The 24,499-nt window shown below is 49.2% G+C and overlaps 1 protein-coding gene across 1 annotated transcript; it reads right to left on the bottom strand.

Moving 5' to 3' along the window:
- Window positions 1-7,494: 7,494 nt before the first annotated feature.
- On the bottom strand, window positions 7,495-9,654 carry FOXI2 (forkhead box I2). The gene is made up of 3 exons (XM_075424135.1): window positions 9,580-9,654; window positions 9,225-9,453; window positions 7,495-7,706 (listed from the first exon to the last, which is right to left on the bottom strand). The coding sequence occupies exons 1-3, from the start codon at window positions 9,652-9,654 to the stop codon at window positions 7,495-7,497; spliced, it is 516 nt and encodes a 171-aa protein (XP_075280250.1).
- Window positions 9,655-24,499: the final 14,845 nt, after the last annotated feature.

The raw sequence follows: 24,499 nt of genomic DNA, 5'->3' as shown, positions 1-24,499 counted from the left end.
CTGAAATGCAGGAGGAGAAGAACTATGTAAGTGAAAGGAAGATTTTGTCCTATCAGAAGAAAGAAATGTTCCAATATAGTTACAACTCAATTTGCATCAGAAAATGGAGGAATACTTCTAACTATCAAGAGGACTGAAATAACGCAGCTGGGTGCGAGAAAGGAAGGAACGGGTTGTAAGGTGGATGTTAATGAGCTGAGGACCAGGATTAGCCGTCTGCATGTCCCTGGGCTAAAGGTCCAGTGCCAGAAGAGCACTACAACTCTAAACTGCAAGGCGTTAATAGGCGTGATTTTCTGAACTATTTCTCCCTCTAAAAAAGGACAAAATCTCTCCTGTAAGTTTGTGTGTAACAGGTAGCAAGAAAGTGTGATTACCTGGCTTCCCCTCCTGAATCAACAGCTTTAAAAACCTTTTTCTTGTGTATTGTATCTTAACAAACCTTGAGATGCTTAATTATCTCATTATAGAAACCAAAGTGTGAAAAAAATGTAAGGGAAGGATTTCAGGGGAACCTGAAGGGCCTGGCCGTGTAATTTAAAAAAAAAAAAAAAATCCTGTAGTTTAAAATTGCTCATATGAATCTGAAACCTTCAATTAAAGTATTAAAACTCTTCATTCTTGAGGCTGTTTCCATCTCCACCGCAAGCTGAACCGATCTGCCCCAAGGCTTGTCAGAGCCAAAGGCTTCCAGCCGAAGTCCCAGTGCCGGAGCAGCTTTGGGGCAGGAGTTAATGGGCGCCTTGGGCAGCCCCGGCCACTCCAGCAGAGAGCAGGCAGCAGTCAAACGTGACGTGATAAATGGCTTTGTACAAAAACTGAGTGCGAGCCAAAACCTATAGGGTCTAAGAGAAAAATAAGCAGGGGCTGCGCTGAAGCATCAATTCATCGCGAGGTCTCCCTGGAAGCAAGCCCCCTCGTCAGTAACTGTGGGTGAACCTCCGTATGGATACACACATTTTTGTACAAACACAGCTATTCTACTGACAGATGAGACACTTATGGGAAAGAATATTTTTTCCACCAAACAACTTTATCGTGGGACTTTTTTGTTTGCTTGTTTAATGGTGCTTTTCTTTCAGAAACCATACAGAGGAAAAAGTGAATGGAGCTGAGCTGTCAGTTCCTCCTGCTCCTGGCTTTATGTTCCACGAGACAGCATCTGAGCAAATCCCCCTTGCAGAATGCTCACCTACACAACTGGGCACTGTGAAGGACTTTTAAACAGATATTAATTACAGTCAGACTTTAGTAAATTTGTCTTAATGTAAATGAGAAGCTCCAGGGTAGAGTTATAAGACATTTCATAAAATTCCTGGTAAGATTTACTGATCCTTTGCAAAACACTTCAAGGGAAAAACAAAGCTAGATATGAACAGCAAAGAACAAAGCTGATTTTAAAAACTCATGGCTAACCCAGCAAAGAGTCTGTGCTGATCGTCTGCTGTGAAGTGATCAGATAGCAGTGCTGCGACTGACTGTACAGCAGCTGAAACGTTTTCTGCATTGGCTTTCCTTAGTCTGAAGAAAAATTAGTGACTCCATCTTAACAAAGTAATGAAAACTCACAAGCCTAAAGTGTCTTTGGCCTCCGCATGAGCAGCAACACCTTGCAAGTTAAGCCCACAATGAAAAATAACATCGTTCAGCTCTATCAAAACCTGACAGTCATAAATGAACAAAGCTGTTAACAGCAATAATAGTATGAAATCTTTCGGCCAGCACAGCAGGAATCATCCTAAAATAAAAAAAATTTCCCTTCCTCTATCTGGTGATAAAGAAGTGTTTTCCTTAAAAGAAAAAATAGCCAAGTCATGTATTGTCATTCTGAAAGAAAAAAAAAAGTCAGTTTGATCTGGTGAAAGGAACAGCTTAATTCTTTTTGGTAGATACGAGTTGGGCGGTGTAAACGCTACTGCTGCAGGCAGGACTAGAGAGTTTGTGGTCCCTACTAGGGCAATACGACCTTAAAGCCAATGAGAGACAGTCACACTTCTAGTAAGATTATTATACTTCAGTTTTTGCACTATTTCATTATATCATTTCCCCTCTACCACCCCCACTTCTGCAATACTTCCTTCAGCACTGACTGGAACTGGTCCCCTCCACAACCAGCGTCTCCCTCTTTGAGTCAGCTCGTGGTGTTACTCAGAGCATCACACCGCTCCGAGCAAATTTGGGTGCCATGAAAATCCCAGATCTGGCTGTCCGCAACAGGGACGAGCACCCTGAACTCACACTGGGTGGGGGGTTGGACTCTTGCACTGTCTGAGTACCATTTCTCTCCATCCCTGTCTTACCCTCTCCCCCCCAGCAGTAAAATCCGGGACCCTCATCGGGGAGATGCTCGGGGCCGGGATGCGACGCTGGGATGTCCTCTGGGAGCACAGCGAGAGGGGCCGATGTCGTGCGAATCCCTGCCCGCAGAAGCAGCGTTTGGTCCCTGGGTGCCCCCTGGGCACAGCTCAGTCAGCACCAGCCTGAGACAGCAGGCACGGTGGGCAGAGATGAATTCCTACGGGTTACCAGTCAATCACATCAAACCTACTGCTGCTGTGTATCTGCCCATGTATTTTCCTCTGACACTGCAGTGTGAATTTCTATACAACAGGAAACCTGTTGAAAAAGATGAATTTTTTGTTATTTTTATGTAATGAGTACATACGCCGTGCTTCCCTTCAGCCCTTGCCCTATTGACTCCGAGGCAGTGACTAGAAAGTGGAAACTTGGATTAGGTATTGATTTTGCCCATACTGTACAGCTGTATAAAATCTGATAGTCCCCACTCTGTTTTGCCACAAGAAATCCTGGGAAGCAATGTCATAATACAGTAAAGCTCTGGGAAATCATAATGGTTAGCAAGAACGAATTGCATGGAAATATCAGAGATGATGGAAAATGGAATCAAAAAATAGAAATAAATTTGATTTGTCACATTCGGTTTGGATTTATTCTGGGCTTCTCCTAAGCAATAATCACTCTAAAAAGAGAGAATAATTGCTTTTGCAATTAGATTAAAATATAACTAAAATTAAAATGTAAGGAATTAAGATCAGTAAAATCATTCATAGACGAAGATTTGGGAGCATTCTTAAGGAATGAAAATTCTGCCTCTCCTATTCAGCTACTGTCTGTCTTTCCCTGCTTAGCCAGCGAGAACTTCAGGGACAGACAGCACGTGGTTTTGGGAACTCGCCATCAGACTTTCCCATTCCTCTGGGTTAATTCAGCAGACACCTCACAGGCACGGTGTGCACGCAACGAGCCAGAGGCCACCGTGCACTCCCCAAGCTTTGTCCTACCCGTTTCATGAGGAAAAACTGCCAGGGACAACAAGCCAGCGATGTGTGGTTGTTCTTTGTGAAGACAACTATCGTCTGCTAAGAGTAGAGGCGAGACCTCCAAACCCGCTGGGCTTCAGACCTGAAGCTTGGCTCAAAACACAGTGCAAAAATTAAATGTTCAGCCCCTTAGCTACTAACCCACCCGCCATGGCTTAACCTGGTGAGCAACACATCACTGCCTGGTCCCAAAAACATGATTTATGACTATATGACAGTCCATTCTCTTTCTTACAAGGGTCAACACATTGCTCTAAAGAAATCATGGCTTTTTTATGACATTGAAGTCTATCCTAATAAAGAAACAGTGTAGTTGAAAGGCCATCTAGGCCACCCCCCCCACCATGAGCAGGGACATCTTCAGCTGGACCAGGCTGCTCAGAGCCACATCCAACCTGGCCTGAAACGTTCCCAGGAATGGGGCATCGACCACCTCTCTGGGCAACCTGTGCCAGGGCCTCACCACCCTCAGAGTAAAAAGTGTCTTTCTTACATCTAATCTAAATCTCCCCTCTTTTAGTTTAAAACCATTACTCCTTGTCCTGTCAAAACAAGCCCTGCTAAAAATTTTGTCCCCATCCCTCCTATGGGCCCCCTTTAAGTACTGGAAGGTCTCAATAAGGTCTCCCTGCAGCCTTCTCTTCCCAAGGCTGAGCAGCCCCAGCTCTCCCAGCCTTTCCTCTCAGCAGAGGGGTTCCAGCCCTCGTATCATTGCTGGGGCCTCCTCTGGCCCCACTCCCACAGCTCCAGCTCTGTCCTGTGCTGAGGGCTCCAGAGCTGGACGCAGGACTACCAAGGGGTCTCAGCAGAGTGGAGCAGAGGGGCAGAATCCTCCCCCTCACCCTGTGCCCACGCTGCTGGGGATGCAGCCCAGGAGATGGTTGGTCTTCTGGGCTGCCAGTGCACACTGCCAGGTCATGTTGAGCTTCCCAGCAACCCCAAGTCCTTCTCCTCAGAGCTGCTCTCCATCCCTTCATGCCCCAACCTGTATTAATACCAGGGGCTGCCCTGACCCAGGTGCAGGACCTTATGTTTGGCCTTGTTGAACCTCATGAGGTTCACATGGGCCTAATTCTCCAGCTTGCCCAGGTCTATCAATCAGCAGTGATTCATACAAGGCCCTGGGAAAGACGGCTAAGGAGCCATCAGCCTACTGCGGTTCAGTTTCTAGAACTCCAGTGACGCCCAAGGAGCCCTGGGATACCCTGCGAGATGCCCTCCAGCCAGTCCCTCCTGGCAGCAGTAAGGGCAGGGACCTGTTGGAAGGCAGCAGCCAGGTCATTTGCTCAGAGGTCTCCAGTTCTCTACACCACAACTCACCCTAAACCTCCAGCAAAACCCCATCACAGCCATGGCCGGTAGGACGAGCGTGGAGCTCGGGGCAGTGCAATGGCCAGGCTGCACCCGATGTGTCCCACCGCGCTGCGTGGGGCTGGGGCTGCCACGGCTCAGCAAAGCATCCGTGGGCTGCCAGTCTGGAGAAGTTGTTCTCCGAGAACAAGATGAGACTATTTCTGGGCTTCCACGGGAGTCTGGCCCAAGCAAGCATGGACCCCAGCATCCCATCACCCTTTTCACTAAAGCCTGCAGCTGCCCAGTTAACCCACAGACTCGTTACCTGATGCAGTTCTTCCTTCAAGCAATGTTTTTGCTTAGAAGGATTGCTAGAAGGATCACTAGAAGGATTGCAACTTCTCTGCTCCAGTTTGATTTATTTTAAAAAATCCTCCCTTTCTTTCCAGTACACAAAAATAGAATTAGAGTACAACAGAAGCACAAAGAAATACAAATTATAACCTCCATGTACACATTGAATCAGCATCTTAAATGGTCCCTGAAGCAAAGTTCTGGCGATGCAGCATGGTCCTTTCACGGAGCTACTCATGGACTTCCCCAGCGCAGGGCCCAGCTGAGCTGCTGACAAAGACCATGCTGGGAAAGCCTGAAGCACAGCATTCTCCTGTGTTTCGCTGCGTTTCTCAGGGTCCCGCGATGGCACGCCGTCCTGGGGCCAACAGTCGCAAGGTGAGAACACACAGTTCAGCCCCTGCGCTTGGATCCAGGACTTTGTATCCTGAAGCAGAAGACAATGTGGGTTGGCTGAAATGATTTATCATTTCTTCCCCTGCTCTGAGGTCAGTGTCTTCGCTGCGTCTCAGGAAGGGTCCTCAGGCTCTGCCAGGACAAGAGTTTCTCCATCCTTCCCATTTCAAGGTGTGTGCCCGCTCCTCGGCAAGCACAGTCCAAGGGCAGCTTTTTGAAAGGTGAATGCCAGTGAAACACACAGCTATTTGCACCAAGAAATCCATCAACAGGCTTTCTTTTTTCGTTTGTTTTTGGTTAAGATACAAGGCCATCATCTCCCCTGTTCACTCTCCACACAACCTGCTCACCACAGCCCTCAGCAACCTGGAAAACAGCAGCTTAAAAACGCAACTTGTTGCAAAAATAACTTTCCCCGCACCCTTTAATGTTGCAGCTCAAGGTTGCCCAGCTGAAACAGGAGCTTGAAGCCTTGAACAGGATTCACCCACTTTAAAAAGGAAACAGGGGTCATGATTTAAGCATCTTCTTACTCAATAGCCCTGGAAAATAACAACATAAAGATGCTGTCTGAAATATTTTAAACGCCATTTCAGAATAGTGATTTTTCTTGTACGAAGATTTTTTTCAAATAGGAGAGTAATAAAAAAGAAATTTGGCTACACAAACCTAGACAGGAGATTGGCTGACAAGCTCTGTTTGCTCTGTCCTTCACTCCAGGTCTGCTAAGGTCGGATATTTGTTAACCACACACTTTGTAACACTATTTATGACATTTTGGGTCAGGAAAAACATGGCTTCTACAGCTGATTCCTCCCCTCTGTCAGGGACTGGTGTCTCTGACACATTTTAGGTTCTCAGACAGCTTGTTCTGTTCATGGGGTTTTCTGTCCCGCTCGCTTTAAAGGAACTTTGAGGAGCTTTACGGTGCCCTTATAATGCACAAAAAGTCTGCACTATACAGGCTTCTGTTTGGGGTTGTTTTCTTGTAAACAACAACAACATTTTCAGCTTTTTATTTAAGGAAGCTGTATTTTTTTGCCACAAGCGAGGAAGAGCGGGCTGGAGGAGACAGAGAGTCAGAAAAGAAAGGCGAGAGTTTATGCAGCTCACAATTTCGTTTCCTTCAAACTCCAGGACCTGCACAGAACGACCAGAAAGCAGCAGCAGGGAACCAGCCATTAACAAGCGAGCAGGGGCGGCCAGAACCGTCCCACCTCAGGTATTTAATAAAAAAATAACCGCTGTGGCTGCAGTCCGCCGCAGCCACACTGCATTTTCCCAAAGCTTCACGAAAAACCCGCAGCAACCGCCGGCCCGCGTGGATGCCACGGCGGAACGAGAGGTGACATCACGAAGCGGTGGGTGCGTGGAGGGGCTGCTGCGTGTGCCGGGACCCCCCGCTCCCCGCACGCCACCGTCGAGGCGGTTAGCGGGAAAACGAGCCGTTAGAGAACCCCTCAGCAGGGACCCAGCTTCATTTCAGACGCCCGATTAAACCTGAAGCTCTTCGTAAAGATGATCCCCAGCTCGGTGGGCCGAGGCGAAGGTGATCTTGCACGTTTGGAGAAATAACAGGGGTTTTATTTAGCAACACTGTGGGGGGATGGCAGGACTGGGTGCCCCCCACGCCAGCCCGGTCCCCGCTGGGGTCAGGGAGCATCCCTCCATCCCTCCCTGCACTCCAGGCTCTCTCCCGGCATCTCCGGGGGGTCCAAAGCCACGACCCCTGGCACTCACCCCCCCAGAGCCACCCCGGCCGCGGCCCCCGGCACTCACTCACCTCCCCAAGCCCACCCAGGAGGGCGGTGGGTGGCAGGACCCTTGCACCCAGCGATGGCTCCGCTCTGTCCCGCGGCCATGGAAAGGGGAGGGGGCCAGCCCGGAGAGCCGGGGGTTGGGAGGGGGGGGGGGAAGCCTTGCCGAGGGGTCAGTGGGAAGGGACAGAGGGAGAAGCGGAGCCCGCGGGCAGCCCCGACGGCTGGCGCACCCCCACCCCCGCACCCCCCTACCTCCGCACCCCTCCCCGCGTTCGTAGGGATGGGTGACAACGCACATTGAGCGCTGCAGCAACACATCTCCGAGGGCATCAAAGGGAGAGGGGCTCCGCTCACGCCTGGGCCCCGGCACGGCCGTAGAGGGGGGCACCGGCACCGGGGGGACCCCGCATCCCGGCCGGGCAGGAGGCCTGGGGGTCCCCGCCACTCCCCCTGGCCACCTCGGGCGCGCTGGCCTCGGCCCTCCTCTTCCTCCTCCTCCTAAAATTGCCATTGTCAAACATCTTCTCGCAGTTGGGGTCGAGGGTCCAGTAGCTGCCTTTGCCTGCGGAGAGAGAGGAAGGGAGGAAGCGATTCGAGGATCCGGTAGGAAAAACCCGACAGCACAGCGCACACCGTTCAGCAGGGATTCCGTATCGCGGCGCCGGGACACGGGGGAGCTCTCCTCCAAACCTGTTACTTCAGGTTCAATACAATCACATATGTAAATATTCGTTATGTTTCTAAGAACTAATTAGAATCTGTAAATATCTTTCCCGCATGTCTGTTAGCATCTTTGGGTGGTCTTCGGGGGTCTCAAGATGAAGGCCCATCCTCTTCATCACGCTGGTCGCTGATTGACGTTTGTTTCTGCGCAGACTCAGTTCTAGGATCGTGTCCATCATGTCCTTCAGGTGGTTTGGCTCCGGTCTTGTTGCTCTCTTGGTGCCTACTTGTCTCTGGAGCTTTGCCCCCCCAAGGCTGAGCTGTCTGGAGTAGAATTATTTAGGAGTCTCTTTTATCCCACAATTATCCCAATTATTTGCTGAGAACCAAGACCACTTTTGTGTCACTTAATTATTTTGTGTAATGACTAAGTGATGGCTTGCGCCCATGTCCTTTGATAGAGGGGACTGTAAGAAATGTGAAACTATAACAAAAAGCCTTAATATTTTCTAGTTTTTAGTACTGTAACTTGTATTTCTGCATGCATAGTGATCTAACAATATAACTGTTACACTAATCCCTGTTTTCTCATTAAGGAATGTAGTGGAAGGACATGGGCACAAGCTATCACTTAGTCGTTAGACAAAATAATTAAGTGAAACAAAAGTGGTCTTGATTCTCAGCAAATAATTGGGATAATTGTGGGATAAAAGAGACTCCTAAATAACTCTACTCCAGACAGCTCAGCCTTGGGAGGGCAAATGCGCTAAGCTACAGAGATAAGGAGGCACCAAGAGAGCAACAAGACCAGAGCCAAACAACCTGAAGGACACGATGGACGTGATGCTAGAACTGAGTTTGCGCAGAAAACAAATGTCAATCAGTGAACAGCGTGATGAAGAGGATGGGCCTTCATCTTGGGACCCCCGAAGACCACCCAAAGATACTAACAGACATGCGTGAAAGATATTCACATATGCTAATTAGTTCCTAGAAATATAATGAATAATTACCTGTGTGATTGTATTTAACCTGAAGTAACAGGGTGTCTGGCGCGCACGTTTGGAGGAGAAATCCCCCGTGTGCCCGGCGCCGCAATAAAGAATCCCTGCTGAACAGTATACATTGTGCTGTTAGGTTTTTCTTACCGGATCTTCGAATCACCTTCCACTACATTCCTTAACGAGAAAGCAGGGATTAGCGTAACGGTTACATCGCTAGATCACGAGGCATGCAGGAATACAAGTTACAGTACTAAAGACTACTGAAAACTAGAAAATATTAAGGCTTATTTGTTATAGTTTCACGTTTCTTACAATCCCCTCTATCAGAAGGGAGGAAGGGACATCCCCACCCCGCGTTGGATGCTGCCGTCCCGTCGCGGCAGGGTCAGCCTGGGGGGGGGGGGTCCCCTTACCCGGGTCGTCCTCGTCCCGCGGGACCTTCTTGAAGCAGTCGTTGAGGGAGAGGTTGTGGCGGATGGAGTTCTGCCAGCCCGCCTTGCTCTTCTGGTAGAAGGGGAAGTTCTCGGCCACGTACTGGTAGATCTGGCGGAGGGTCCGCCGGCGGCCCGGCGCGCTGTGGATGGCCATGGCGATCAGCGCCGAGTAGGAGTAGGGCGGCCGGGCCGGGCGCGGGCACTCGGGCTGCGGGGTCGGCGCCGGCCACCCCCGCCCCGCAGGCACCGGGCAGGGTCCCGCGGGGCCGCCGAGCCACGGGAAGGGGCTGGGGACGGGCGGGGGCCGGCCCGGAGGGAAGGGGCCGGGGGGGACCGCCACGTCCAGCAGGTCCCGGGCGCGGGGAGGGAGCGGGGGGGGCGGCCCGGCGGGCGGCCCGAAGGTCTGCATGGTGCGGCCGGCCGCTTCAGCACCGCTCCGCTATTTATTTAAACACCGCTCCGGTAATTAAACACCGCTCCCACCCCGCACGGGCCTCCCCCCATCCCCCCCCCCCCCCCACGCCCCACGCGTGTCCGCGCCCCGCGGGGAAACCCCTCCCCCCCCCCCCTCCGCCCGGCTTGGGGAATCCCTGGCAAGTGCGGGACCCCCCGCATCGGGCATCCACAGCCCCCCCGCGGGAAAAGCTGAAAAATTTCCTGGGCAAACAGTGAGGTTTTGGGATAAATCCGGCTGGCAGCGCCGGCTGCGCCCTCCCCAGCGCAAGAGCCGCAGCGTGGAAACCGCCAGCGAGTCCGGAGAAGGGGGAAAAAGGTGGCTAAACCCCCCCTCCGCCGGCGTCCCGCCGAGCCCGGAGAGCGAACCAGGGGTGTCCAGGGCTCGGTGGTTTCAGGGTTTGACGTGCAGATTGCAGCGGCGGTTGTGGGGTGACCTGAGCCCACCGTGTGGGAGACACCAGAGCTCCGGCAGCAAAGCCGAAACCTCCCTGCTTATAGAACAGAATCCTCAAGGTTGGGAAAGATCTCCAAGATCATCAAGTCCAGCTGTCACCCCAACCCCACCATGCCTGCTAAACCATGTCCCCAAGTGCCACATCCACACGGTTTTGAACACCCCCAGGGATGGCGACTCCACCACCTCCCTGGGCAGCCTGGTCCAATCCCTGACCACTCTTTCAGTAAAGAAATTTTTCCTAATATCTAATCTAAACCTCCCCTGACGCAGCTTGAGGCCATGTCCTCTTGTCCTGTCACTAGTTATTGGGAGAAGTGACCAACACCCGCCTCACTAGACCGTCCTTTCAATTTCTGGATTCCAACTGACCTGAGCAGCCCCTTCCCTGCGTGACACCTCTGGTTAGGAGCTGTAGGTACAGCAGCCTGGCAGGTCCAGCTGGCCCTTGTTCAGCAAGCATTGGTTTCCAGCAAATAAATACCATTGCAGGAAATCATCAACATGCCCTCCCACATTTCCTTTAAGCCCGAAACAAAAATTATCATCATCCGGAAATTCAAATTTCCCATCTGCAAAACCCCTCAAGGTGGTCCTACGTGCGCATACGAGCTCCTAACCCTGAGCTCCGTAACTCGGACGGAGCTCCTCCTCCCTCCGCTTACCGAAAGCCGTGCTGCTCGCCCGCGCTCACAGCCCCGGCAGAGCCCTCGCACGCCGAGGAAACCCGCGAGGGAGTCCCGCGCTCGCACGCCGCGTTGCAAGGGACGGAAAGGAGTTTGTTCTTTTGGTGATGCTGGCATTGGCTGTGAAGTAAAGTTTGCACCATGCTTTGGTCGGTGGCAAACCATGTGGCGAACCATTCCACCAATATTGGGGGAATATTGCAGCCACAAAAAGCCACTTTCACTTTTTTTTTTTTTTGACATATGCATGAGGTCCTGTAAAAAACTTTTCTTCTGCATTTCTTACTCCCCTGTAAAGCCAGAGTTTTGGGTGAGGTTTTCATGGAATCACAGAACAGTTTGGGTTGGATCTCCTGTTGATGTTAAAATAGAAGAAAATAATCTAAAGTTTTTCGTCTTTCATAGAAGACTTGTCATGATTTGATGAAAAATTGATATTAAGTTGCATTTCTGTACAGGTTTTTGCTATAGAGTATGTCTGACTTTTAGAAATTTGAGATCATTCCTCAGAAACAGAGATAAAAGGCATGACTTTGTCAGTAGCTATGGCTATATACAGGTGAACACAAACGGGATCCTGATCTGTGGCAGGGAATTCACAGAATCACAGAATGGTAGGGGTTGGAAGGGACCTCTCTGGGTCATCTAGTCCAACCCCCCATTAATTAAAACACTTCAGGTGGCATCGTGTGCAAATAAACCCATCTCCCGTTCCTAAGCTGTCGGTCTGTATTTTGGGTCTGGGAATGCCGGTGTGCGAGTACATCTGTGTCAACTGATCTTTACATTTTCAGTATCGTTCTGACGTCTGGACTGCTTCTTTCTCAGCCCTGCTGTTCGCGTGCGCGGGCGTTCTCACGACAGGTCTGGCTGAGCCAGGGCGCTCGCTCCGCGAGGGGCTCGGAGCAGACGCTGCAGGGATGCGAGAAACACTTGGGGGATTGGGTTTCTTCCTAATGGAAGGCGGTTAGCGGATAGCTTCTGCCCTGGAGCATGAGCGTTATAACCCATTTAGACACACACACACACAGAGGCTTACGCCAGGGCAAGGATTTGTCCTTACACGCTGTCGGAGCCATCCCAGGACTCCCGGGCCACAGCCGTCGCGGAAGCAAGGGTGGTGTCAGGAGAACGGGGCCAGACTCTTTTCAGTGGTGCCCAGTGACAGGACAAGGGACAATGGGCACAAACTGAAGCAGAGGAAGTTCCAGCTGAACACGAGGAAGAACTTCTTCCCTCTGAGGGTGACGGAGCCCTGGCCCAGGCTGCCCAGGGAGGCTGTGGAGTCTCCTTCTCTGGAGATATTCCAGACCCACCTGGACGCGGTGCTGTGCAGCCTGCTCTGGGTGACCCTGCTTGGGCAGGGGGTTGGGCTGGGTGACCCCACAGAGGTCCCTTCCAATCCCTGCCATCCTGTGATTCTGTGAAGCAGGGCTGCAGCAGCACGTGGGCAGCCCAGCTTCGCCACAGGCCCCTGCCCTGGCACTCTGCCATATCGCGATAACGTGCCAGGAAAGGTTTAGTCCGCCGAGCTTCGGGCCGTGCGGCGAGGGGCACCTGTCCGTGCTTTTCGAAACCGCCTAAGGAAAAATGAGCCAGTTGTTGGAATTGCAGGCATTCGCGTCTTCACTGGCGGAAAAAAAGAGTTGAAGAGCTGAGAACCGTTGTCCCGCCAATGTAAAGTTTGCCCTGAATGTTCCTACGTGCGCGCTGCAGCGTTAGAAATGGCCGATTGAGACGGCTGACGGGGCGTTCATCCGAACACCAGTCGCTGCGGGCGTATCTGGAGAAGATCTGTCCTCAAACCTCAGAAGCGCAAGGCGAGATGTTCCTGCCACTTCAGTGAAACCAGTTCAGGGGAACACCCCGATCCCACACACTAAACTGGAAGCCATTCCGTTCCCCCCCGCTTATCGACCGCCCGCGGACACCCAGCAGCGCATCGACCTCCAGGCTGACCGCGGGTGCTCCTGCTCCTCGGCAAGGCCAATGTAGGAGCACCCCAGCGCAGCTCAGCCCCTCTGCGACAGCCCAGCCCGGGGGAAACACGCTTCTCGTGACGGAACGGGGAGCTTTTCACCGCTTCCCTCCCGCTCTCCGGCGGCCGCGGCCCGGTGACGCCACACCCGCCCGCCGCGTCACGCCGGCCGGGCTGCGCTCCTGGCGGGGCGGCGGCGCCATCTAGCGGTGTCTCCCGGCCCTGCAGCGGCGTCGCGGTGACGGGGGAAGCGGCTCCGGCGGCTGCGTCCCGGTCCCAGTCCCCGTCCCGGTGCCCCGCCGCGGCCGGCAGCTCCCCGGGGCTGGGCCTCGGGGAGCATTTCCGTGCCGAGGGGGTGGGCAAACGCTGCTACGGGCTGCCGGGAGGAAACCCCCTCCTCCTCGGTGCCCCAAGCCTGTCCTTTAGCAAGGCATTTCTGTAACGCCCTCCATAGCACGCTTGAACTGTTGTAGGTCAGCCCTGAAGGGACCAGGCAGCTGGACGAGGTGGCCTTCTTCCAGCTGAAATGATTCCATTCCATGCTGTGCTGTGTTCTTCAACTCTGTTCTGCAGCCAGTGACCTTCGCAAGTTGTGTAGTGAACCCCCACCGAGTTCAAGGCTTGATCAGCTTGCTAAAGGCAATGCGCACAGCACAGAATCACAGCATGGTCGGGGTTGGAAGGGACCTCTGTGGGTCACCCAGTCCAACTCCCTGCCCAAGCAGGGTCACCCAGAGCAGGCTGCACAGCACCGCGTCCAGGCGGGGCTGGAATATCTCCAGAGAAGGAGACTCCACAGCCTCCCTGGGCAGCCTGGGCCAGGGCTCTGTCACCCTCAGAGGGAAGAAGTTCTTCCTCATGTTCAGCTGGAACTTCCTCTGCTTCAGTTTGTGCCCATTGCCCCTTGTCCTGTTGCTGGGCACCACTGAAAAGAGTCTGGCCCCGTCCTCCTGACCCCCACCCTGCAGATATTTATAAGCATTTATCAGGTCCCCTCTCCGCCTTCTCTTCTTCAGGCTGAACGAGCCCAGCTCCCTCAGCCTCTCCTCCTAGGAGAGATGCTCCAGTCCCCTCATCATCCTCGTAGCCCTCCATTGGACTCTCTCCAGCAGCTCCTCATCTTTCTTGAACTGGGGAGCCCAGAACTGGACACAGTACTCCAGATGGGGCCTCACCAGGGCAGAGTAGAGGGGGAGAAGAACATCCCTTGACCTGCTGGCCACACTCCTCCTAATGCACCCCAGGATGCCACTGGCTTTCTTGGCAGCCAGGGCACACTGCTGGCTCATGGTTAACCTGTTGTCCACCAGCACTCCCAGGTCCCTCTCCGCAGATCTGCTCTCCAGCAGGTCCGCCCCAGCCTGTACTGGTGCCTGGGGTTGTTCCTCCCCAGGTGCAGGACCCTGCATTTGGCTTTGTTGAACCTCATCAGGTTCCTCTCTGCCCAGCTCTCCAGCCTGTCCAGGTCTCGCTGAATGGCAGCACAGCCTGATGGTGTATCCACCACTCCTCCCAGTTCTGTGTCATCAACAAGGCTGTGGTGTGACATTCAGTCCTCGATTATTTATCGCCACCAGTCAATACCGAGCCCCTGTATTTTCTGAGAACGTCACAGCAAAGGCCGCACGTGTCCAGCTGCAGAGCTTGCTGCTGGCAGCCGGGGTGTCAGGACTTCGGGGCGATACGGTTCCTCCCCGTCGCACCGGCTGTTCCCCCACGGCTTTTGGTGGTGGCAATGGGGTTAGCTCCTCTGCACCAAGGGGGAATAAATTCCCCTTTTATTCCTCTACTCAGCAGAGCTAAAATAAACCTGAAGGAGGGGTGTGTGCAGGGGATGGTTGGGAGATGTAAAGACATTCGTTCGCTTGAACACAGCATTCACTACTTTTCTGGCAAAGCTGATTGAAATGGGGGTGGTTTGCACCAAAAACATCGGTCTGTGATTTCTCCTGAAATGCCACACATTAGAACAAACTCCCCTCGTTTAAAATAAAAAGCAGCAGTAGAAAGTGAACTAGAAACACACGGTGAGAAATATTAAACAAGAAGTAATCTAATGTGCAGTATCCAAAGTTTATCCAAACAGAAAGAAATACAGCAAACATCATGAAGAGCAATCCAAATATTATTTTGAATTCAACACAACTATGCTCGTTTGGCATGACAATTATTAGCTAACAAATGAAAGTTTTTCAGGTCAATCAAGCTTGAGCCAATTAGTCTGTGGCAGTTAACTAAATTAACTCTAAAATTAGAACTCAAATAATGTCAGCAATTATGGTTTAATCCTGAAATGCGTCTCTTCAAAAGAAGCCAATAAGACAGACAAGCCCACTAGAGTCTGCCATATTTAAATTACACACTATATTCTAATTTATTTTAATATCTGACTTGCGACAGATCAGGCAATCCTTTTTCATGACCATGTCTTAAGAACGGCTTCATACAAGAGAAGTGCCATATGTGTTTTTCAATCTTTTGTGCCTCAGAATAATAGAATTTGCATAAACCAAAGGTTCTGGCAGAGAATCCAGCTCCTTAGGTGTCGTATCCTGATTATTTGAATTTATATACTTTACATGGCTAAATCGTTTCATTTATATGCACTTCTGATTGTTCATGAAAATTTATGGGTTGGATTTAGTCCATTTTTTTTTCTACTTTAGTCAGAGTTGGCTTTCAATATTTAATTCAATCAGTTAATTTTATTCCTGCCCATCTATCAATAAAAATTGTAATAGTGATTGTTTACTTAATTAAAAGGTTTTTAAAGCCTGGAATGTTGTCTTTTAAAAAAAAAAATCTGCATTTAAAAAAAGTTTTATTAAAACTAAGCTTTTTCATTGATTGAAAAAACTACAAGTAAGTTGAAGTTCATACGCGCTTGCATATCTCAGGCGGAGAACAGATGCTATAGCATGCGAAGTGAGGTCTCTGCTGTGAAAGGGGCTCAGCATCCCCAGCACCCCCTTGGCTGCTGGTGTAGCAATCACAGAATCATTGAGGTTGGGAAAGACCTCTAAGATCATCAAGTCCAACCGTCATCCCAGCACCACCACGCCTGCTAAACCCTGTCCCGAAGTGCCACAGCCACACGTTTTTTGAACCCCTCCAGGGATGGTGACACCACCACCTCCCTGGGCAGCCTCTTCCAAGGCCTGACCACTCTCTCAGTAAAGAAATTTCTCCTAACTTCCAATCTAAACCTCCCCTGAAAGAACTTTGAGGCCATTGCCTCTCCTCCTATCGTTAGTTACTTGGGAGAAGAGACCAACACCCGCCTCACCACAACCGCCTTCCAGGTAGTTGCAGAGAGCAGGTGTATAGTTGTATCTGTATTTAACTATTCCTACTTTATTAAAATAGGAGTAAAACTGCTGACCACGCTGGCAAAGAGCTGGAGGGAGGATGTGGGATGTCAGCCGAGGGTGTACAGGCAGCTCCTGTGAGTAGGGCATGAGGATGATGGTACCAGTGGACAAAATACCTTCCAGTAACAGGGTAACTCTGTAGCCCTGCTCCATGCTCTGCAGTTAATGTGAAGTTAAGGTGAGGAAGGCAATAGTCTTCCTCCCTGGCCTCTCGCAGCCTTTTTCACCCAAGGCTTCTCAAATACGCGAGGTTTTAGCATCAGCAGCTGGCCAGTGATAAAACTCAGCAAAACAGCTCAGTTCTTTACCACACGCAAGCGCTTCAAGTTTCTCCGTGAAGCAACCATCGCAAGTAGGTCGCCTGGCCCACCGACGGGCCGTTCTAGCGTTGTGGGTCCTGCCGTTGAATGGCGAAGCGGCAAACACCGCTCCACACAGCCGGCCACGGCTTGGCCAAGGCGAGACCCTGCCCGCCCCGTCTCACCAGAGCCGCTGTGGCACAAGGGCTGGGGCTGAGCAGGCTGGAAGGCTTCACGCGGTTCAAGCACGGAGCTTCTACACTGCCCTGGTGAGGCCTCATCTGGAGTACTGTGTCCAGTTTTGGGCTCCCCAGTTCAAGAAAGATGAAGAGCTACTGGAGAGAGTCCAGTGGAGGGCTACGAGGATGGTGAGGGGACTGGAGCATCTCCCCTGTGAGGAGAGGTTGAGGGAACTGGGCTTGTTCAGCCTGAAGAAGAGAAGGCTGCGAGGGGACCTTAGAAATGCCTACAAATATCTGAAGGGTGGGTGTCAGGAGGATGGGGCCAAGCTCTTTTCAGTGGTGCCCAGTGACAGGACAAGGGGCAATGGGCACAAACTGAGGCACAGGAAGTTCCGTCTGAACATGAGGAAGAACTTCTTCCCTCTGAGGGTGACGGAGCACTGGAACAGGCTGCCCAGGGAGGTTGTGGAGTCTCCTTCTCTGGAGATATTCAAGACCCGCCTGGACGCGGTCCTGTGCAGCCTGCTGTAGGTGACCCTGCTTCGGCAGGGGGGTTGGACTAGATGACCCGCAGAGGTCCCTTCCAACCCCTACTATTCTGTGATTCTGTGATTCTCTGCGCTGCTGGTACCTCCTGGCACCACTTTCCTGATCTTAATCATGGATGGGGATGCAAAACCCAGAGGCGCCGTGAAGGCGGAGGCGAGACGGACGCGTACCTCTTCCAGCAAGTCAACTCACTGCTCAGTGCCCGTCTGCAGGGCATTTCTCATATTTAAGTTCATATTGAACACCTATCAAACTTGTCAAATTTTCATCTGAAACTAGCAGATGTGGAAATTAGTTTTGAAAACAGCGAAATAGCCGCAACAATAGAAAATTAACCTGTGGGCTTGTGGTGAGTACAGCAGAGAGAAGACGTGGCCTGTAGCAACAAACCCCACACCTGACACACTCACATCTGCCTTCTTAAATTACTCTTGTTAATTCCTCGGTAAGCAGCTCCTTCTCTTCTAAGCTGAGAAAGGATTAATCTTTGCTAAAGAAAACCAGGACATAATGAAAAAGGAAATGAGGCACCAAGAATATTTTGTTTTAACATTTCTGAAGTTTACCAAAGACATATATGAATTGTCCCTTATAAATTTATAGATTGCATATATAAATTGTTGCTTTTATATATAAAATAGAGCGCAGTTTTGCTCCTGAGTAAAAGATTGTAGCTTAACAAGCATAAGCACAAAGTAGCATCAATATCCTCACAACGTGCTAAGATCATACATTTCTTCATGAAGTTTTCCTTCAGTCTCACTACTCAGATTTTGGTAATTTTTAAAGTTTTTTTTTCCCCCCTCTCATGAAAAGGATCTCAGATCAAGCCCTGAGATTCAGAAGAGGCTGTATTGAGAAATAAATTCCCGGCAGCGTCATGAAGGAGCAAACGTGACCAAAGTTCTCACCAGCAGCGTGAAGGTGAGCGCGGCTCCCGTGGGCACCTCTCCGTAGGCTCCAGCCAGGCGCTCTCCTTCCCCTGCGACGGGTGCGTCAAGCGCCTGCCAGGAAAATCTCTAAAAAAAAAAGTAGAAAATGCATTGATTCGTCTTCTTTTGCCCATTAAATGCTTTTTCTTCCATCCTAAATCGCTGGGCTTTTTAGTAAAATCTCCTGTGGGTATATATTCTGTCTGTGCAGTATATTTTTCAGACCGTCCGTTCTAGACTGCTTTAACACGTTATGGCACTATGTTTCACCTGTTTCCACCTACAACTGTAGCCAGCTTTAATATTGTGACCTCAAAAAAAAAAAAAGAACCAAATTATAATTAATGCCTTTCAGAAATACCTAAAATGACCTAAAATAATATTTTCAGAAACAACAGGAGTCCATTTTTCAATTCTCATATTTCCTGAGCTGCCAGACTTAGAAAACATATGGTATACAAGTAAAGCTTATATAAAAAAGGACATACAAATATTTTAAAGTTCTGTGTATTGTATTTCTATTTCCTATTATATGTCCTATTTTATTTCAGTTCATTAAAGATCTGGCGTGAGAGAGGCCCTTTCAGTTTGCTGGTGTTCATACCTGTTGATATGAAGTGTCTTTTGTTTGTTGAATTCTGGGGGTGGAACATCTGCTTTTTACTGAGGAAAAATCTAAAGAAATAATATTTTATGAATTTTATGGAAATAATTTCATTAATTACATGTATAGCTGCTCGTTTATGAACGTGTGGCCCAAATAATACTACAAATCACCTGCTAGCACCTAAATGCAACACTCATTGCCATGGTAGGTTTTGTGCAGCTGTAGCAGCAGGACACTGTTCGTGAGTGGAAGAATGGAGAAGCTGAAGGATTTCTTCTCCATAGTTTGTAAAAAAAAAACACCACCCCATTTGTCGCAAAATTCCCACCCACCTCTCCTGAAGAGCTGGTGTCCCTGTGCCCCTCTCCTGGTGGCTTTGCCCAGAGGGAAATACTGCACACCATGCAGGACAACGCAGCATCGCACTGAAGATGCTTCTATATGTGTGTGACTATACATAGCTACATAGCCGCCTATACAGAGGCTCATATACAAACTTACACTGTAAAGTGAAATGGTTACGGGCATTTTTTTCAAGCAGTGCTCAACAAAAATTACCCAGTTAACGACTTTTTTTCCCGAGGAGCATCTCCTTTTCCACTGCTCACCTGGACTAGACAGGGCAGGTGTCCTGCAGCAGTTTCACCGCAGAAGGGGCAGTGCTCGAGGAGCATCGTGTGCCGCCGCGACAGATCGCAAAGGAAGCCCTTATTGATTATTGAGGGCTGGGTTTTTTGCATTCGTTATTAAGTAGGCTATTCATTACTGCCAAATGCATGTTTAATGGAAAGACATTGCAGAGAATGTCTCCTCAAGGACCTGCTTTGTTTTTGAAAGTCAGAATCACAGAACCACAGAATAGTAGGGGTTGGAAGGGACCTCTGTGGGTCATCTAGTCCAACCCTCCTGCTGAAGCAGGGTCACCTACAGCAGGCTGCACAGGACCTTGTCCAGGCGGGTCTTGAATATCTCCAGAGAAGGAGACTCCACAACCTCCCTGGGCAGCCTGTTCCAGTGCTCCATCACCCTCACAGGGAAGAAGTTCTTCCTCATGTTCAGACGGAACTTCCTGTGCCTCAGTTTGTACCCATTGCCCCTTGTCCTGTCACTGGGCACCACTGAAAAGAGCTTGGCCCCATCCTCCTGACACCCACCCTTCAGATATTTGTAGGCATTTCTAAGGTCCCCTCTCCGCCTTCTCTTCTTCAGGCTGAACAAGCCCAGCTCCCTCAGCCTCTCCTCATAGGGGAGATGTTCCAGTCCTCTCATCATCCTTGTGAGTGTTTACATCATGCTGTGATCGATGTCCAGATTGGCTGAGGCTTGCTATGCTGGACCAAGGACAAAACCCATTTGTTTCTCCAGCCAGAAAGCCCATCTATCAAAGAGTGGGAGAAGGAGGTACGCTGCCAGTCAGGAGCCCGTGAGCTGGGCAGCACAGAGAGCTGGATGCCTGCTCAGCCAGGGACGCCAGCTTGTCCACCATTCTGATTTCCACCCCAAAATAATGGAAAAATTCTTTTTGGTAGTCTTATATGTACAATACCTACCTCATTCCTGCAGCTGGTGCTCAGGGAGTACCTGGAGGAAAAGGACGTGGCAACCAAAGCCCCGTGAAATAAGGCTTGAGCATCCTTGGCTCTCCGTTCTTTTCCTGGAGATCTGCTCACCACCTGAGAGAGCAGGATGTGTCCAGTAGTTTTCGTAATCTGCTGAAGGACGATATAAAGTAAATAACAGCAGAGCTTATTCCTTACCACCACTCCTTGGGCTGTTGGCCATCATTTGGAAACACCTCTCTGGTCTCTTGGAGGAAAAGGTGTTAACAGCTGAGCGCTGGAAGCTCTTGGCTTCCTTTTTGGGCAACTTGAGCTATAAGATGGGAGAGACAGTTCCATTTTCTGCTGGTTATTTATGGTTCTTTGAAGTCCACTTTCATTAGTACCAAGCAGTTGCATTTGATTTACTAGCTCTGGCATTGTTTCAAGCGCAGACTAACCTGTTTTCCCCAGACTGAGTCAAATTTCACAAGGATTTTGCTGGTCACTTGAGATCTTACAAAAATCTGCTTGACAGTGTTTGTACTTTCAACCACTCACCTTTAACTCTTCATTTTTTCAACAAAACAAATGAAGAATTGAAAGAAAATCCAACCTGATTTCACTGACGCAGAGTACTGCTAATATTGGTAAGTTGATGACCTTCTACTAGTGGCCGCCTTCTATTTAGTACGGTGTAAGGGGGATTTGCTTTCTTGCAAAATTGGCTTTGCTACTCCGCAAAGCTCTTTGACCCTGAACAAAGCCTAAATGAAAGGAGGATTTTTGACATAATATTTTGCGCACTGATGACAGCTATAACTGCCTAATCAATGCGCAGGGTGGGAATCTGAAAGCAGAAAAAACTACAACAGGCAACTGATATAACTAATCATCTAGAAGTACTTACGGTACAGAGATGTATCGTACTCACAGAAAAATGATCTAGAAAAGAGGTTTGCAGCCAACACTGGTGTTTCATATACTGTTAATGTGCTCCTCATATATTAGCATTATAAATGATGCTCTAGGCTCAGCAGCTTAACCACAATGACCAAACTGACAGTCTTTTAACAGATTATTACACTATATCCTAACTCCGAATTTGCTAACACCACCAAAAAAAAGTCTTTTCTCTTTCCAGCCTTTTCTTGTAGACACCTTATTATACATTGCAGTGCAAAGATACAAATAAAAATAATAAAGTGAATAACAAATAATCCCAGAGGGCAGAGCATGTTAATTTGATGCACGTTGTAATATGCAATTCCTGCAAAGAATCCAGTGATACAAAATCAACTTGAAATCATATTCATGCTTCGCCAGGCCTGTGATTTCACTTTGAAAAGGAAGACGACTGTACCTGGGCTTTATAGCATATCAGATTTATTTATTTTAGATCGTGTTTTGCTGTATACAGTGTAACTGGCAAGAAACTACAAGATGAATTGCTCACTGAAGCATTTTTCACAGAGAAAGAGTCAAGGACGTTACCTCTGAGAAAAACGTGCATCAGGTGCAATACGTTCCTGATGTTACACAAAGCCCAAATTCTCACTCCCAAGCTCCCCAAAGGCTATTTTTTTCCTTCAGAGCACCACCTTCCCTTCCCCACAGTGACAAATTTATGCTCTTCCCACCCATCCTCGTCCGAGGGGTTTGTTGTGCGGCACCGGAGCCCAGCAGAGAGGCGGGCAGGAGGAAGGGCTGTGTACCCCGGAGAGGAGCATCGCAGGGTGGTGGGGCACCTCTTGCTCCATAGTCTTGCTCCATAGTCTAGCTCAAGTCACTAAAACCCCGATTCCAAGTCACCCATCCTACGTGCCATTTACTTTAATGGATTTGGTTCAGCCAATTAGGCCCTTTCTCCTTTGGATCTCATCTGTATAAAGGATGGCATTAATACTCACAACCTCGTGGGATTAATTGCCTGTAAAGTCACTTGGAGACCTTGGATAGAAGCGCTAGTGATATTAATTATTGCTATAGATATTATAATGTTAAACATAAGCTCGTACATTTATTTGGAAAAAACTTTCAGAATCAAAGGAACTAAACCCGCCCCCAGGCTGTTTAATTATTTTATTGCCCTTCAACGGAAAGGTGATGCCTCAGCTCTGTTTTTCTCCTCGCACCGCACTGTGCCAAGCCCTGTAAGCCCATGTCCGCGTCAGAAATGCGGTTCACTGACTCACAGAAGTCACAGATAAAAAGAAGTATTGTTCACTTGATAATTTCTATTTCTAAATTTTCTACAACCTACATTTTCTCTTTACTTGAATGCTTTAATTTTGTTCTCATGAGATGCGATTAATTTGCTGCTGTAAGAAGTCAAGATGAGCAGGGATTCAGGAAGTTGGGATTTAACAGGGCAAACTGTACTATGCAAAAGTATAGTGCTCGTTATAATTCTGAAATATTTGGCAAGTAGTTTTCTTCCCATAAAGAGAAGATTTCTAACCAATGAAAAATTCAGAGAATAAAATTGCTCTGTGCCCGTATTTACTGACTTGAATGACGTCGCACCAGGGAGGTACCAAAGTGCCGCCACACAGCGTGAAAGTGAAATGAATGAAGGTTGTTTCTGAGGATGGGCTACAAGTAATAGTCATCATTATACTGCAAATCAGAAAACTGAGGAGCTCCATATAGAAAATAGCAGAAAGAGAAACATGGCCCTGAAGATAAGCTACTTGAAGGTACACTGGCAGTCCTTAGAGGGGCTGTTCTATTGATTCTTTCACCAAATGACCAGAGCACATTGAAAACCGGCCACTGCAGCTAAGGAAGCGTGAACATTTACCTCTGTACTAACAGAAAGCCTATTTCAATGCTGGCATTTCCAACCCAAGCTAGGAAAGCGGCTCCCATTATACACTGGGTACATTGGCTGACTTTCTTGTCAGTAAAAGTCAGCCAGCAGCCTGTAATTATACTGAATATCTTCCTGGAACCTTGCTTCCGTAAATGGTGCCATCTTTTGAGTAATATGTCATTGGTTCTGCCCTGCTCAGATTATTACACTAATATATCATTAGAGCAACAGCTTGCTTTGGTGATGGATTGGTGTAAGGCAGCGTGAGAGCTACAGCCCACTCGGGTAACGTATGCTGCTCTTGCGCTGATGTATGGGGTGGTGTATCACTGAGAGGAGCCTCTCGGGTGATCCATTCCCCTAGAGACAGCGCAGCCCTACGATGGACAACCCTGGGATGATGCTTCTTTGCTTTGAACGCTGATGGGCTGCTTTACGCTCCCAACAAGGGCAGCACGCGGGGTCCTCGGCCAGCCCCTGGTGCCTCTGAGCTCTGGGTGACTTGGTGTCCCCCCAGGACCTACCTGCTCTGGCAGCGAGGGACGGCACGTGGCGGGGGCTGGCTGCCTGCAGAGAACTAACTAAAGGGGGAAAACTTCCTGGCTTTGGTTGCCTTCAGTATCATGCTGTCATCAGCACCAAGAAACTCAGAGACACTCTGCTATGCACGCACAGAACTAACACAAACACATGAGAGCACTAGTCATAGCTAAAAAAACCCCAAACTCTCATTTTATGGGGGATATGGAACTAAAGCAAAATCTTCAAACACTTATTTTACAATCTCTTATCGCACGTATTCTGGACCTTCTAAGCCCATTCACTCCAAGGATGTCAAATGTTTAACCGAATATTACCAATGTAAAGTACTTGCATTAGCAACCATGAACTCGTTTGTTAAAAAGTCCATGGTGGTATTCACTGCTCTTCCATTTTCCTGGTTGTGCCAGAATACCTCAGGGTCAGAAATGCGACAGCTAACTTTGGAGCTTGGCAATGTATATTTTTAAACCTAGAAAACTAAAAATGCCTTAATAGACTTTTCCCAAAGTTTACAAAACCAAAAGCAACTCCTAAAAAAACCCCAACCACAACCCACCCTGGATTCTCTTAAGCTTTCCTGCTCGCACACACAAAACTGAATGCTCAACGCTCATAACAAAAACATGCCAACCAGATTCCTGGCAGAGCCCAAATTCACCCTATCTCAAGCCCAAAAAAGGAAAATATTTGCATGATGTGACTCAGTGCGATTGATTTACCTGCAGTTCTTTTCCCAGTTTTAATTACTCTGCTTGTCACTAAAAAAACACTGAAATTCTGCAAGGACACACAGAGGTGATGGTTTTCTTCTGCCGTGATAGCTCTGTTACTCCAAAAATGGGAA

The sequence above is a fragment of the Opisthocomus hoazin genome, chromosome 6 (genome assembly GCF_030867145.1).
Source record: "Opisthocomus hoazin isolate bOpiHoa1 chromosome 6, bOpiHoa1.hap1, whole genome shotgun sequence".
NCBI classification, from domain to species: Eukaryota; Metazoa; Chordata; class Aves; order Opisthocomiformes; family Opisthocomidae; genus Opisthocomus; species Opisthocomus hoazin.
This window is presented reverse-complemented; position numbering and strand designations above follow the sequence as displayed.

Bases quoted from the DNA above. Each gene is read 5' to 3' on its own strand.
- FOXI2 (XM_075424135.1), bottom strand. From the start codon at position 9,654: ATGCAGACCTTCGGGCCGCCCGCCGGGCCGCCCCCCCCGCTCCCTCCC. The intron at 9,454-9,579 runs GTCCCCCCCGGC...CCGACCCCGCAG, and splicing joins GGGACCTGCTGGACGTGGCG to CCCGAGTGCCCGCGCCCGGC. The intron at 7,707-9,224 runs GTAAGGGGACCC...CTCTCTCCGCAG, and splicing joins GCGGGACGAGGACGACCCGG to GCAAAGGCAGCTACTGGACC.